At 37.2% G+C, this 14,712-nt stretch overlaps 1 protein-coding gene across 1 annotated transcript; it reads left to right on the plus strand.

Moving 5' to 3' along the window:
* Positions 1–6,558: 6,558 nt before the first annotated feature.
* Positions 6,559–12,718, plus strand: LOC116267537 (phospholipase D alpha 1). Its single transcript, XM_031649314.2, has 3 exons — positions 6,559–7,037; positions 8,624–10,523; positions 11,986–12,718. The coding sequence occupies exons 1-3, from the start codon at positions 6,930–6,932 to the stop codon at positions 12,417–12,419; spliced, it is 2,442 nt and encodes an 813-aa protein (XP_031505174.1). The 5' UTR covers positions 6,559–6,929; the 3' UTR covers positions 12,420–12,718.
* Positions 12,719–14,712: the final 1,994 nt, after the last annotated feature.

A 14,712-nucleotide genomic window follows, 5' to 3' on the forward strand; every position in this document is an offset into this window, starting at 1 on the left:
AAGAACATATTAGTGTTCCGAGTTAGGGATTGAAGAACCAAAAAATTTTGAGATGGCTGCCCAGTGGAGGTGTAGTTTGTTAATTTTGTTAAAAAAAATCAATCATTTAAAAAATAGGAAAAATATGGAAAAAAATGCGGTAAATTTATCATTTTCAAAGTAACAGATTTTCTTTTGTAAATACATAAAAAATCACAAATTAGGCAAGTTAATGCTTGGTATCATGTCTGAACATATGATTGATGGAAACAAAACCAATTAGTGGATTTGATGGAATAGGTTGGAATAAGATTGTGCAAAAGTTCAATAGTAGAGCTAATATAAACTATGAAAAAGCACCACTTAAGAACCGATTTGAATGTGGAAAAAAACTACAATATTAAAGTGGTTTTGGATTGGATCCAAGTAGCAGATGCATAGATGTTGCAGATGAAGTATAGAACGAATATTCGCCGGTGATGAATAATATCTTTTTGTTTTTAATTAACTTCTAATATTTCTTGGTTTGATAACTAATTGCATTATATATTGTAATAGTCAAAGTAATGCTAAAGTTTATTGGAACACTTGTTTCAAATTGATGGACAAAATGAATGTTATTTGTTCTAGTTCAACCACTCATGGGCTTGGATATCAAGTGGCGCTTTGGCTGCCTCTTAACTTACCTTACTTGAAAAGCTTCACAAAATCTTCCATTTAAGACTTCGTCAATTAATAGGTAGCATAATTGGTAGGCTTCAGTGTTGCGCTGATAAAGCATTCTCAGTTTAATTCCTGTGGGTAGGGCTGTTCATGAGCGAGTTCGAGCTGAGTTGAGTCAGCTCGAACTCGGCTCGAGTCCTTAAAACTCGAACTCGACTCGATTAAGCTCGAGCAAAAGATTGGTTTGACCCAAGCCAAGCATTTCATTAAAAAATTTACTTTTTAAAGAAGAGGCAGCATATAGGCTTGAACATGGAACCTCCCACGTACTGGTCACGAGTCACGTGTATATCAATTTGAGCAATTTACTTTTTTTGATAATTTTATGAGACGTACTTTATATATTTTCTTTTTTCTACCTTAACCGAGTTTGACCAAGCCAAACCCACTTAACTCAAGTTTGACTAGTTTAGGTTGTCGAGTTCATTTCTTAACTCGAACTCGACTCGACTTGTTTAATAAACGAGTCCAGTTCAAGTCAATTTTATCAAGTGACTTCGAGTCGAGCTTAAGTTAGCTGGACTCATTGAACAGCCCTACCTGTGGGTGACATTCTATGCAAACGGTTGCATGTGCGACACTCAAGGTTGTACCATAGGATTACCAAGGTCTTGAAACAGCCTGCAACTCTGGGGTTGGGGGTAGTTACAGGGGCCGAGCCAAGGGCATGGGCCTGCCCCACCTCAAAAAAAAAAAATTACATGTAAATTAAAAAAAATCACTTGTTCTATATAAAAATTTTGGAAAATGATTTTTCAATCTTAGTCAAAATTTAGAAACTTTAATTCGCCTGACTCGTGAAAATTTCTGGCTCCTCCCCTGGTAGTGGGGGTTGGCTGCACGTCTAGCTAACCTTCAAGCTCCCATTTAAAAAATAAATTCACCCTTTGAAGCATATGAGCATAAACATATCTTTGAATTAAGATGGAGTACATGATACTTAGTGGGCACACACTATGAAAAGTAAAGCCTCAACCACCGTATAGATCGAGATGTTAACGGGCTCCTATTTATTGCATGACGAAGTAGTGTAGTTGGATGATATTAAAAAATTGGATTCAATTAATGGGAGTCATATTTCAATTCTGTTCTGCTCTTGGATCCAAGCATAGTTTCAAGAATTAATGAGGATCCAACAGTAATATGAAGCTATAAGTTTCATTCCTGCCGGATCTGGATTCAATTTTAAAATTATATTTTTTTGGGGTCAAAGGCCAACCTGGTTAGGAGGGATCCCATCTCAGTTCTATTAAGATGCAAACATGGCACCTCACCTTCAGGCTGCATCTGTTCTTCTCATTCTTGGGATGTCAGAGACAACGAATCTTGTTCCCTGCAGTCTTTGAGAACAAGAATCAAACACCACTTGTGGTGCAGGCAAAAATGTTCTCATACTAAATCTGATATCGCAAAAATGCTCCGGTACCAATAAGATGTAGTGACATGCGATGATACCGAATTGATGCATCGTAAATTGCTACGAAGTAGAGATGAAACTGAATCTGATGGTGGAAATATGATTTTTAATTCTACGCCAATATTTTGCTACAGCTAAGGATAATATGGTAAGAAATGCAATAAATAACAAGAAACTAAACTGGAAAATAAATCGGAAAATAAAAGAAATTAATGAAAAAGTACGTTTGATAGAAAGATATGAGGACCTTTATAAATGGGCATAGTCCTCTTACATAATTTTCTACATAATAGCTGTATTGATAGAAAATTTTCTACATAATTTTCTTGGGTCTTTGGCATTTTCAAGGAAATCTGTCATTTGCTTTTCTTATGATCGAGTTTGAGTATGATGGTGCCAAGCTTTAATTTTTAGTCAATTCTTTTAGTTGACGGATTAATAAAATAGAGAGCGTTGATGTGAATCTGTCTAGCATTGGATCACGTTATTTTTGGACTACACCCAACTCGCCATTAGGGGTAGCTTCTATTCAAAGTTATGTTTAAATAATCTTCAAATTAATAATAGCCAACGCATTAGCTTCAAGAACGGCAACTCTCATACTAAAATCAATACTTTTCAATATCATCAAAATAATACGCTTGACGACATGATTAATACATTATAAATAGCTCGAGCTCGATCGGTTGCGCTATTCATCACTTGGTGAGGTATCGGTATCGAATTGACGACATGATTAATACATTATAAACAGCACGACCGATTGCGCTATTCATCACTTGGTGAGATAGATAAAAGAGAGAGAGAGAAAAAAAAAAAGATGAAACAATTAATTAGTGAATGGTAAGAACACCTTTTCTACATTTGTCTTCCACACTTAGTTAAAGTAGTCCTGTCAAATATTATCAGCCACATAAACTTTTTTGGTGAAACCTTATTCATTCCCCAATTCTTATAAAAGAAAATTTAATAAGATAACAAACAATATATAAAAAATGAGTGACCGAATGATACCGCCCAACTTTTATTTTTTTTTGCTTTGTTGTGCCCGTTTGTTTCTCACACTGTGATTATTTTGGTTGCCTAATCAGATAACCAAGATAATTTAAGGGATGCAATCTCCAAATTTTGGACAAATAAGAATTTTTGACACACATTATTTCAAGTTATAGAAGAAAAAAAAAATCCATGGCATAAAAAATCCGGTGCTCAGCGTGTAATTTAATAGGTCAAAAAATTACAATTTTATTTTGAAAATATTTATGATTTATGACAAAAAAATAATGGTGTATCTTTCGGCACCATAAAATCGAAGAAAAAACTGCTCACACCTGCACGCACACCAAAACAGAGACGTTCTCCGTGCGAGTCGTCTCCGGTGTGGAGAACAGGAGCATCACGTGGAGAGACTTTTGAATGTCACGTGACGTGATGTAGCTCATCTAAACGTGCAGCGGCCTAAGTCAGACGCGTCCTACTATAAGTATAGGTATGGCTATTTATATGTTGGTATGGATAGTTACAGGCACAGGATAATTTAAAAAATTATGGACAGGAATATAATAATATATATTATATATGAAAAGTTCTAAAAAAAAGTTTGCAAATTTCTGTAACAAATATGGAAAGCATTACAATAAGTAAATATATATATAGAATTCCAAAGTTTCAGAAAAAAATAAGTAAGATTATACAAAAATATATATAAACATCTACAAAAACCTTGAGAAAATCAATCCAATTTGATTGAAAACGGCTTCTAAAATATTGGTCTGAAGTCGGCAAGAGATGGAACCGGTGACCGGAGGATGGATCCGGTGCAGCGTTTGCAATTATTCAACGGAGGAAATTAAAGATGTAGTTGTCCCACCAGCGCAGCGCAGAGCAGCCTACGTGGTCGCCTCTCCGCCGTGAGAATTATTTTTTCCGTGTCCCCAACTGCGCCTGGGACCCAGTGTCCCTCTCTCAAACATGTAGGGAAGGGCCACAAATTATTTTTCTCCGTAACTAGAGATATTATTAGTCGGCCATACTTCCATTACATCACTGGGAGGTAGCTTTCAGAATTGATTACTAGTTACTACCCTTTTCGTAACGCTTGGATTACTATATTCGATCTTGAATGTTTCAGTAAATTAATTTTCAATAAAAAGTGCTTTGGATCTACGAGCATAGTTCAAATGGGTAGACTAAGATGTATATCCCCCGTTCCATTTCTCGGGGATGTGAGGTGCGTAAGTTGAAACATGTGGACATCCTATTAGGAGTGAACAAGACTCGTGAATGAGTTCGACAACGAGTCGAGAGCTTGAGTTTATGAGTCGACTCGTTCAAATAATCATGTTAAGACATGTGGACATTTTATTAGGGGTGAATAATGACTCGACTCGTTAAGGCTCAGCTCGTGAACGAGTTCAAGCCGACTCATTTGCTTAACGAGTTGAGCTTGAGTTCATGTGTAGACTCATTCAAGTAATCAAGTTGAGTTTCAATTCAATACATAACTGCCGAGTCAAACTCGAGCTTCTTTAATCGAGTTTGTTGAACCTTAATCAAGTTGATATATTTAAATGAGTTTGTGAGTTTGTCGAGCTCGAGTTTGAGCTCTTAATTCTATTCAAACGAGTTTGTCGAGCCTTAATTGAGTCGAGCTTGAGCTGCTTCAATCGAACCATTATCGAGTCGAGTTGAGCTCCGAGGTTTCATTAGTCGAGTGAAGTTCGACCTGACTGAACTCGAGCTCGACTCAGCTCGTATTTCATCCTATTGTCTAGTACCAAAGTAGCCCTAAACCTTAAGGGCAAAGAGAAAAGAAAGAGAGCTTCTTTCATTTTCATTTGTATGATAAAATAATCTTCCAGCTTACCAAATAAGATCCCAAACAAATCAATTAAAGCCTTCTTTAACCAGCGGTGGAAGGAACGTTAAAAACTTTGATTTCTTGGCATAATCCGGCTGAAGCGATTGAAGTTAATCCACTTGTTGCTTCTGTAAAATGTAGATATTTCACTATGGACCATTCAAAAAAATTTCCCAAAAGATGATAAAAAAAAAAAAAAACAAACAAAGCAAATTCTTGGACATATTCATTCATTCACCCCCACCTTCAATTGCCGCGCTTTGTGGGGCATAGCTTTTTTTTTTCTCTCCCTTTTTTCCAGCAAGCAAGGCAAGAAGGTTTCGTCCGCTACTTGTTGGCAAGGGTGGGCCACTGCCCACACCAGACCATTAAAAATGAGATTATAATGTCTTATAATTATATTGTTATGACTCCAAAATTATATGAAGTGCCTACACCAAATTTGTGTCAAATACTTCAAGGCCTGCCATTACCCAGGAAAAAGTATCTTCATGGTTCCGCCATTATTCAGAAAAAGTATTTTTTTTTTATGCCTAAATCTAGAACGGCTAAATTTTTTTTTTTTTCCGGCAATAAGTCATTCCCCAACCTTAGGAAAATTTGGCAGTGAATTTCTCAAATCGCTTTAGAGGATGAGATATTAAGGAAAATTAGTAAAATCAGTTCATTTTCTACTCGTTGAAAAAATTACGGAGGAGAGCCAACAAAAGGGTGAATAATAAATGGGCAATCAACTTTTAAACATATAAAACTGGCACTTGACTTTTTTATAAATTTCACAAACGACCTTTCTTTAATAAAAAAACGTTAAAATACATTTAAATGAACGTATATCTTCTTTATTCCGGGCGAACCTACTGGTTGGGTTCTTCGTTTGGTATTTATTTAATATCTTGCTTCATTATACTCTCATACTTCATCTGCTTTTTCTTAAAGTATATGAAGTTGATGTTTTGAGAATTTAAAATAAAAACTTTAAAATAAAAACTAGTCTCCTACCATTTCTACTTCAGCAAAAAAAAACTTTAGCTCCGTTAAAGAACTAGCGGCAGTGAGAAATGAGAATGGTGAGCCTATCGTCCTCCACTCTAAACATTTTTTAATTAAAAAAAAGTGGAATAAAGAGGTCAGATTTCACGTTTCAATAAAAATTTTATTTTTTTTTTATAGGAGGTCGTTGAGTTGCAAATTTTGTAAAAAAATTAAAAGCCTACTTGGTATGTCTAAAAAGTTGTGTGTCCGGTTCTTTTGTAGTATTTTCTTATTTTTTATGTAAAAAATTTGTAACGTGAAATGTAAGTGTGTTTTCCTTAAGCAAAATGTTATAAATTTCTTTAAAATTGACGCATTTGTAATTGTGTAACTAAATTTATCAAAAAATTAATAATTAAAAGTCTAATTGTTTAACTTATAAAATTCATCATGTGTGCTGAAAAAAAAAGTGTTTCATTTTCATGTTCATTTTCATAATTTTAGACATAAGAATATGTTTATAAAAAGCAATTTTTATAAAATATCAAGAAAAATATAATACAGACTAGCGATCGAAACACGTAGGAGAGGGCGTCGGTAAATAAGGCCCTGAGTCCCTGACTTGCGAGGCAGACGAAGAGCCGCTTTCTGGGGATGGGAGCGCGGAGTCGTCGACTCTCTCTGTAGCTCTCTTGCCCCTCTGTCTTCCTCGGTATCCTCCCCTTGAGATCTCTGAAAGCTCTTCTCCTTTAACTCACTCAACTCTGACCAGTGTCTTTCTCTCTCGCTGTTCTTCCTTTCTTTCTTCTATCTCTGATCTTCTTTTCTCTTTCTCGTTCTCCTTTGGCTCATCTCGTGCTAAGGAAAGCGTCGGTTGTCTTTGTATCGTTTTTGTTCTCGATCTCCGGAATCCGCAAACACACTCTTGGAAAGTTTGGCTTGTAGGATTTTCATTTGGTTTCGGGGGAGCGATCTGCAATGGCGAAGATCCTTGTTCACGGGTCGCTCCATGCGACGATCTACGAGGGGGACTCGCTGTCGAATCCTCACAGAACCACTGGAAGCGCACCGGCGTTCTTCCGGAAGGTAAGATCTTTGTTTTCTCTTGACTTTGCAACCCTGTTGAATTTTGGTAGGAATTTTGAGCGTCGGTGGTTTTTCTTTTCTGGCGGGTGGATGGTGGTTTTGAGAGATCGGAACTAAATGAAGCCGATCATCAAACTGTCCTATTGGAAATTTTAGCGTTTCTTGGGAATTCTGCCGACTACTGGAAGCTTGATATGACTGGAAGTGGTTTATCTTCTTCTGTGATAAATGACTTCGTTTTTGGCAATTGCTTGTTTATTTACACATCTGTTTGTTGCTGGAAACTGGCAGATTGTAGTGTGTAAAGCTGGCTACTTGAAGAGGACCCCTTAAATGTCGATAAAAGTGGATTCTGATAAATGTTTGCTAGTTCTTCGAGTTCCCATTTGTTTTATTTTGTTATTGAAGTGAGGAAGTGGAAGTTGGAACGCCTTCAGTCGTTATTTTTTACGGCGCTGAACTTTACCGAACATCAGTTTCTCTTGTTGATCTTTTACTACATGATGTTTATTTTAACGTTAACGGTATGTTGTTGTAGCAATATGACTTTAAATGTCCCGAGATGCATCCGTTCTTGCGCACACATGCAATTATATAAGCTGGAGTATTAGATCAGATCGTCAATTATCCGGGCATCAGCATACCAGAATTTGCCCAAAGTTCCGGATTTAACCACCTAGGCATGCTGGCTATTGACTTGGATAACTCCTTGGTCTCAATTACACCTGTCAATTAGATAATGCAAACATTCTAGTAAACCTTGTAAAATGTTATCTCTGTCAATGCAATGCTTATTGTTTCAAGCTCTTCCATTAGTACTTCTTTCTGTGTAAATCAGTACCACTCTTATGATATTTCAACCTTAGATATGCTTGGGCCTTGATTTTTTCTCCCTTAAGCTCCGATGACCTTGCTTTAACACTCTTGGATTTTGACTAGTTCTTGGGCTGCTGGGCTGTAGGCAAAATTTTTAACTTTATGTGTCACTTCTGCACAAAAGAAGATGGGTCCTATACATTTTGATTTTACTATCTGAGTATAGAAAAAGTTTTGTCATATGTACTTTTTTTACTTAAAAAAGAAAGGGCAAAGGTTTCTCTTCTAAAAGGGAATCAGAAATTTTACCCACAAATTTTGCACACTCAGAAAGCTGTTTCACATGGAAAAGTTTCCCTGTTCTGATTCTTTTACCACCATTCAATAGTTTGGAAAAGTTTCCCTGTTCTGATTCTTTTGCCACCATTCAATAGTTTTGCCTGATGCAAAGCTCGATTGAGAAATCAAGCCTTGCGCACACAATTTGTGTAGATTTGTGGCATATCGGAAGTTTAGCCTATTCTAAAGCATTTCTAACCAATCAAAGGTTCTGCAAAATTCAAACCAGTGTAGAGAATTGAGTCTTGAGCATGGATTCATATTCATGTTTTGTGTGTATGCACAAACATGCATGTAGAGGGTTCGGCTGTGTAAGGTTTCATGCCAACCTATTTGGGCCTTTCCTTCAGCAACTGCATTTTAGATTTATATTTAATCTCCTCTATAACTTTGCCTGATCTGATACTTACTCTTTTCAAATTCTTTTACAGCTTGTTGAGGGCATTGAAGAGACTGTTGGATTGGGCAAAGGAGGTAGCCACCTTTATGCAACTATTGATTTAGATAAAGCCAGGGTAGGCCGAACCAGGATTATACATAATGAACCTGTTAACCCTCGATGGTACGAATCCTTTCACATTTACTGTGCACATATGGCTGCTGATGTGGTGTTCACTGTAAAGGAAGAACAAGCTATTGGAGCATCATTAATAGGAAGGGCCTACTTGCCAGTTCAAGAGATCCTCAATGGTGAAGAAGTGGACAGGTGGCTAGATATATGCGATGAGGACCGTAATCCCATTGGTGGAGGAGCTCGGATCCACATTAAAGTTCGGTTTTTTGACATCTCTGCTGAACGGACATGGTCAAGGGGAATAAGGAGTGCTAAATTCCCTGGAGTCCCATATACATTTTTCTCTCAGAGACGGGGATGTAAAGTTACCCTTTATCAAGATGCTCATGTACCTGATAATTTCATCCCTAAGATTCCTCTGGCTGATGGGAAACTCTATGAACCTCATAGATGTTGGGAAGATATCTTTGATGCAATAAGTAATGCAAAGCATTTGATTTACATTACTGGATGGTCAGTTTATACTGAGATCACTTTGATCAGGGACTCAAAAAGGCAGAAGCCTGGAGGAGATGTTACCCTAGGTGAGCTTCTTAAGAGGAAGGCAGAAGAAGGCGTGAGAGTTCTCATGCTAGTTTGGGATGATCGCACCTCTGTAGGTCTGCTTAAGAAGGATGGCTTGATGGCTACACATGATGAAGAGACAGAGAATTATTTCAGGAATTCAGAAGTTCACTGTGTACTATGCCCTAGAAACCCTGATGATGGTGGGAGCTTCGTGCAGGATTTGCAGATCTCCACCATGTTCACTCATCATCAAAAGATTGTGGTTGTGGATGGAGCAATGCCTAATCTGGAAAGTCAGAGAAGAAGGATTGTAAGTTTTGTTGGTGGGATTGATCTTTGTGATGGTCGATATGATACTCCATATCACAGTCTCTTTAGGACTTTGGATACTGCCCACCATGATGATTTCCATCAGCCCAATTTTGCTGGTGGTTCGATTAAGAAAGGGGGACCCAGAGAGCCATGGCATGACATACATAGTCGCCTTGAAGGACCAATTGCTTGGGATGTGCTATATAACTTTGAACAGAGGTGGAGGAAGCAGGGTGGAAAAGATTTGCTAGTGCAGCTAAGAGATCTTAGTGACATCATTATTCCTCCATCACCAGTGACTTTCTCTGAAGACAGAGAGACTTGGAACGTGCAATTATTTAGATCAATTGATGGAGGTGCTGCTTTTGGCTTCCCAGATACACCTGAAGATGCTGCTAAAGCTGGGTTGATTAGTGGAAAAGATAACATCATTGATAGAAGCATTCAAGATGCTTACATAAATGCCATTCGTAGGGCCAAAGATTTCATCTACATAGAAAACCAGTATTTCCTTGGGAGCTCATTTGATTGGAAGGCTGATGGTATAAAACCTGAAGATATCAATGCTCTGCACGTCATACCAAAGGAGCTTTCCTTGAAGATTGTAAGTAAAATAGAAGCTGGTGAAAGGTTTGCAGTCTATGTTGTGGTGCCAATGTGGCCAGAAGGTGTGCCTGAAAGTGGTTCAGTTCAGGCAATACTTGATTGGCAAAGGAGGACAATGGAAATGATGTATACAGATATTGCTCAAGCTATACGTGCTAAGCAGATAAATGCTGAACCTAAGGATTATTTAACCTTCTTCTGTCTTGGCAATCGGGAAACCAAGAAGAGTGGTGAATATACTCCAGAGGAATCACCGGAGCCAGATACTGACTATATTAGAGCCCAGGAAGCAAGAAGATTTATGATATATGTCCATGCCAAGATGATGATTGGTAAGATGTCTTTATACTCGAGAAATTTGTTTCTCTTTGCTTCATTGTGTAAACTCTGTTTCTTAATTTGCTGAACGCATGAAAAGCTTAACTTCTGTTTTCTTATTTGTTAATACATGGAAAGGCTTCGGAGTAATTTTTCTTGTTACTAAGACATGTTTCTCTTGATTATCATCAATATACTTTTCATTTATGAATTGGAAACTTTTTTGTTCATGTCAATATGAGAAAAATCTGTTCATATGTTCTGAACTCTTCAATTTATCTAAAAAATCCTGTACATCGTGTATTTGATGAATGCAGTCTTTTGCCTTCATGCTTTTTATAATGAAGGGTCCCATCACTGGATGTTTCTGTTACTAAAATGTCTCACTTATTTTTTTTAAATTTAAATGTGTGTTGTCCAAATATCCAGTGCTATTTCTCTATACAATTCCTGGGCTTTCACCAGATTGGCATGATTTTCCAACATTGTAGTTGGTGATTGGAAACCTTTCAGGATTCCATGGATCCTGCAAACATCTTATTTAGCCTTGGTATTGGATTCATCATTCAAGTATTATTAAATCACTAATTGATCTTCCAGTAATAGATTTTCTTATGTTTTTCTCTCTTTGCTTTGAAAAGCTTTTGAAGTGGACCTTGACTCTTTTTTCACAGTAAAAAAATACGTCCAGGATATTTCAAGAAGGTGCCAGAGCTTGTTTAGATAGATTGAAATCAAAATTTTCAAAATTACCATAGTTGCTAGAGAAATATTTTGGATGATCTCACAGATACTAGTACGGTTCAGCCAACAGCCATCTGGGTTTGGCCTCCTTCCTGGACAAAATATGTGGCTGTACATAATCTCTGGGATTAAAACTGGAGCTTATGTATACTGCTTCACGGAGGGAAAGTGGGATTTTACTGGTGTATGACCTGGTTGCAGAGGACATAAACAGAGACTGCATACCATGTAGTTTTGCGGCTGAAAACTTCAAGATTACCAGTGCATGAAACCAAAGAAATGATACTAGTTTACATTCTAATAGTCTGTGTATTTCTTGTCTTACCCCTAGGCTGGATGGGCTAGGCTTTTCCCATTTGATATTTTCCTCCAATCTTCACTTTATTCTTGTTTTGTTTACTACTAATGTTTATTCCATCAGCATCCTAATGTCTCAAAATTATTTTGACTTGTAAAAAAGAGTTTGCAAATTTCAAAGAAAGAGAGAAACAGAGGTCAGCTAATTTTTGAAGGTCGTTTTTGAGATTTCACTGTAAATTGAATCTTGGATCTGTACTTATCTCTTAGTTAACCTTTCAAGAATAACTGTGTCAACTAAAAGCATGGGCACAAAACTGAAAACTAGACCTTGTCTGTAAAATTTCGCTGTGAAGTCAGAAATGTTCAAATTTATTTCCCAGCTATGGTTTTTAACCTTCAAATAACCTATATCCTGACAAATGCTTTTGGCAGTTGATGATGAATACATAATTGTTGGATCTGCCAATATAAATCAAAGGTCCATGGATGGATCTAGAGACTCTGAAATAGCGATGGGAGCCTACCAACCATATCATCTAGCAACTAGAGAACCAGCGAGAGGACAAATCCATGGCTTCAGAATGGCCCTGTGGTATGAACACCTTGGCATGCTTGATGATCTGTTTCTGCAGCCACAGAGCTTAGAATGCATTCGCAAGGTTAACAGAATTGCGGACAAATACTGGGATTTGTACTCCAGCGATAACCTTGATCGAGACCTTCCAGGCCACTTGCTCACTTATCCAGTTGGAATTACAAACGATGGTGAAGTCACTCAGTTACCAGGGTTGGAGTTCTTCCCAGATACAAAAGCATCTGTCCTGGGAACAAAGTCTGACTACATGCCACCAATCCTCACAACATAGGTCGAGCTAAGAAACTGCCTTCATCCATTTTGAGTTTCTCAAGTTTGTTTTTCTCTTGTTTATGCCAGGTGGCAGATGAAATTTAAAATAAGCATTAGAAACTGTTTATGAATTCTGAATCGTTGTTATGCATTTCCAGCAGAGATTGATCAGGTACACATGTTTGGTGGTGATCACCGTTGTATATCTTTATCATGCGTGGTGTTGTACTTGCTTGTTGATTAACTGGTGTGTTGCCTTAATCAGTGTTTGTCATGTATCAGCTTTGTTGGTTTATCAATATGGACAGGCTTATTATCTGGTTCTGCTTTTTGTGGTTTGTTAAAATGTTGAAACATGGCTATGCGGGGACCTAAAATAAGAGAATGAACAGACGCGAGTACTAGTAACTGCGGAGATGGTGCCACCACCTGACCACCCTACAAAAACGATATGCAAACTGGAAGTTTAGCAGGTGTTCTCAATGGTGGAATAGATGAACAAGCCAGCCACAAAAGCAATAGAGGCAGAAAGCGATCTCATGAGTTTGAAAGTTGTCATTTACCAATAGACAGAATGCAACATTTGAGTGCAAGCTCCCGAAAGTGTCCTTAGACAGGTTGAGACTTGGGAAGCAGCTTCTTAGGTATCCCTGTGGTTATGTCTGAGCGTTTGTTTTGTAAAATTAACAGTGTAAATGAATTTTCGTGTTTAAAGTCTGGGGAATCTACATAAAATCATCTTTGTTAGGGTACTGTAGATAATATCTTATAAGTCAAGAAGTTCGTTCAACTTTCTGGCTCATAAATTATTCTTTCCGTAGCGTGACAAATATGATCATGTATGAATTTCTACGTTATAAAGAAAACAAACATATCACAGCGACCCTGCCTAAGCTGACCCAAGTGCCCAAATTTAACAGGTTCTAACTTCATCTTGTTGCTGGCTTCAGTTTGAACAAAATGCATTCAACTGCTCAAAATTTGTTAAAATCTTTAAACTGGAGACTACTTTGAGGTCACACATGAATTGTGAAAAAAAAAATCCTTTCTTTTGAAGAATACACATTTCTGTGTGTGCACCGATTCTCTCCCGTATGATGTTTGCTAAGAAGTGAAGCTGTGGCTTTTGGGGACCTTATCTGATGAACTTGACTCGATTACCAATCGGTGCAAAGCTATAACTTAAGCGGAATCTGAAACAAAAGGGAGGTTATTATTTACCTCCTCATCTTGGACAACAGGCTAAAAGAAGACAAACGCCCTTCTTTTACAGCAAAGAGACCCTCTTCATGCACAAGCCTTGCAGCACAAACATTCACCCATATTTGAGGGTATGATGTATTTCATGTTTGAATTGAAGCAAAAAATGTCTCATGAATCAAGAACACCCTTAACGAAATCTTGACCTTTTTTTTTTTTCATTTCACTTGCCGAAACCACATTTTTTTGTTTTCCCTTGCATTTGTCAAAACCACCCCAGGAAGAGAGACTTTGTCCCTAGGGATGTCAATATCTCCAATTTGGTTCGGATATTCGACCCAACCATTCCAAAATAATCAGATGTGGAAAAAATTTAATATCTAATTAAGTAATCGATCAGATTCAAATTTAAGAAATGACATCCAATCTGATTCGGATATACAGAAATATTTGATCAGATTCAGATATGGAATCGGATTGGATTTATTATATACGAATATCATGTATTCAATGTTCTTACATATTGAAATCGGTCAAATTCAGTTCAGAATTCAGATTTGGATCTTGATATGAATGTAAAAATTGAATTTGGATCAGATTCAGATTATGAAATCAGATTTTAGATTTAGATTTGAATTAGGATATGAATTTTCTTTGTTCCCTCATAGGTGCTAGCTTATATTCACATGCTAGAGATGCTCTGTCTTCTTCTCAGCTCATATTCACATGCTAGATAATTAATGATCTATCTTTCTTTTCCTTCTTTCAACTGTCAATCCAACCTAGATCAAAGATCATTCCTAATAGGTCAAACACTTAAAATGCTCTGACACCTATATGTTTCGCTATTGTTGAAACATGAAGCCTATGAGGACAACGATGAGCCCAACTGGTTAATAGGATTGGATTGCTCAGACATTGCCATATTAGGAGTACATCTGAAAAGCATTAATTACAAATTAGCAAATTTACTTTAAAAACATTTGTGTGTGTGCATGTGTGTGTATGATCACAACTTACATCATCGACAAAAAAATTATCTTCTTTTCTAACTTTATATAACCCAATGAGTTTGTGAATTTTGAGCTCAGAATGTGCCTTTTGAGCTCAGA

The sequence above is a fragment of the Nymphaea colorata genome, chromosome 14 (assembly GCF_008831285.2).
Source record: "Nymphaea colorata isolate Beijing-Zhang1983 chromosome 14, ASM883128v2, whole genome shotgun sequence".
In the NCBI taxonomy this organism is placed as follows: Eukaryota; Viridiplantae; Streptophyta; class Magnoliopsida; order Nymphaeales; family Nymphaeaceae; genus Nymphaea; species Nymphaea colorata.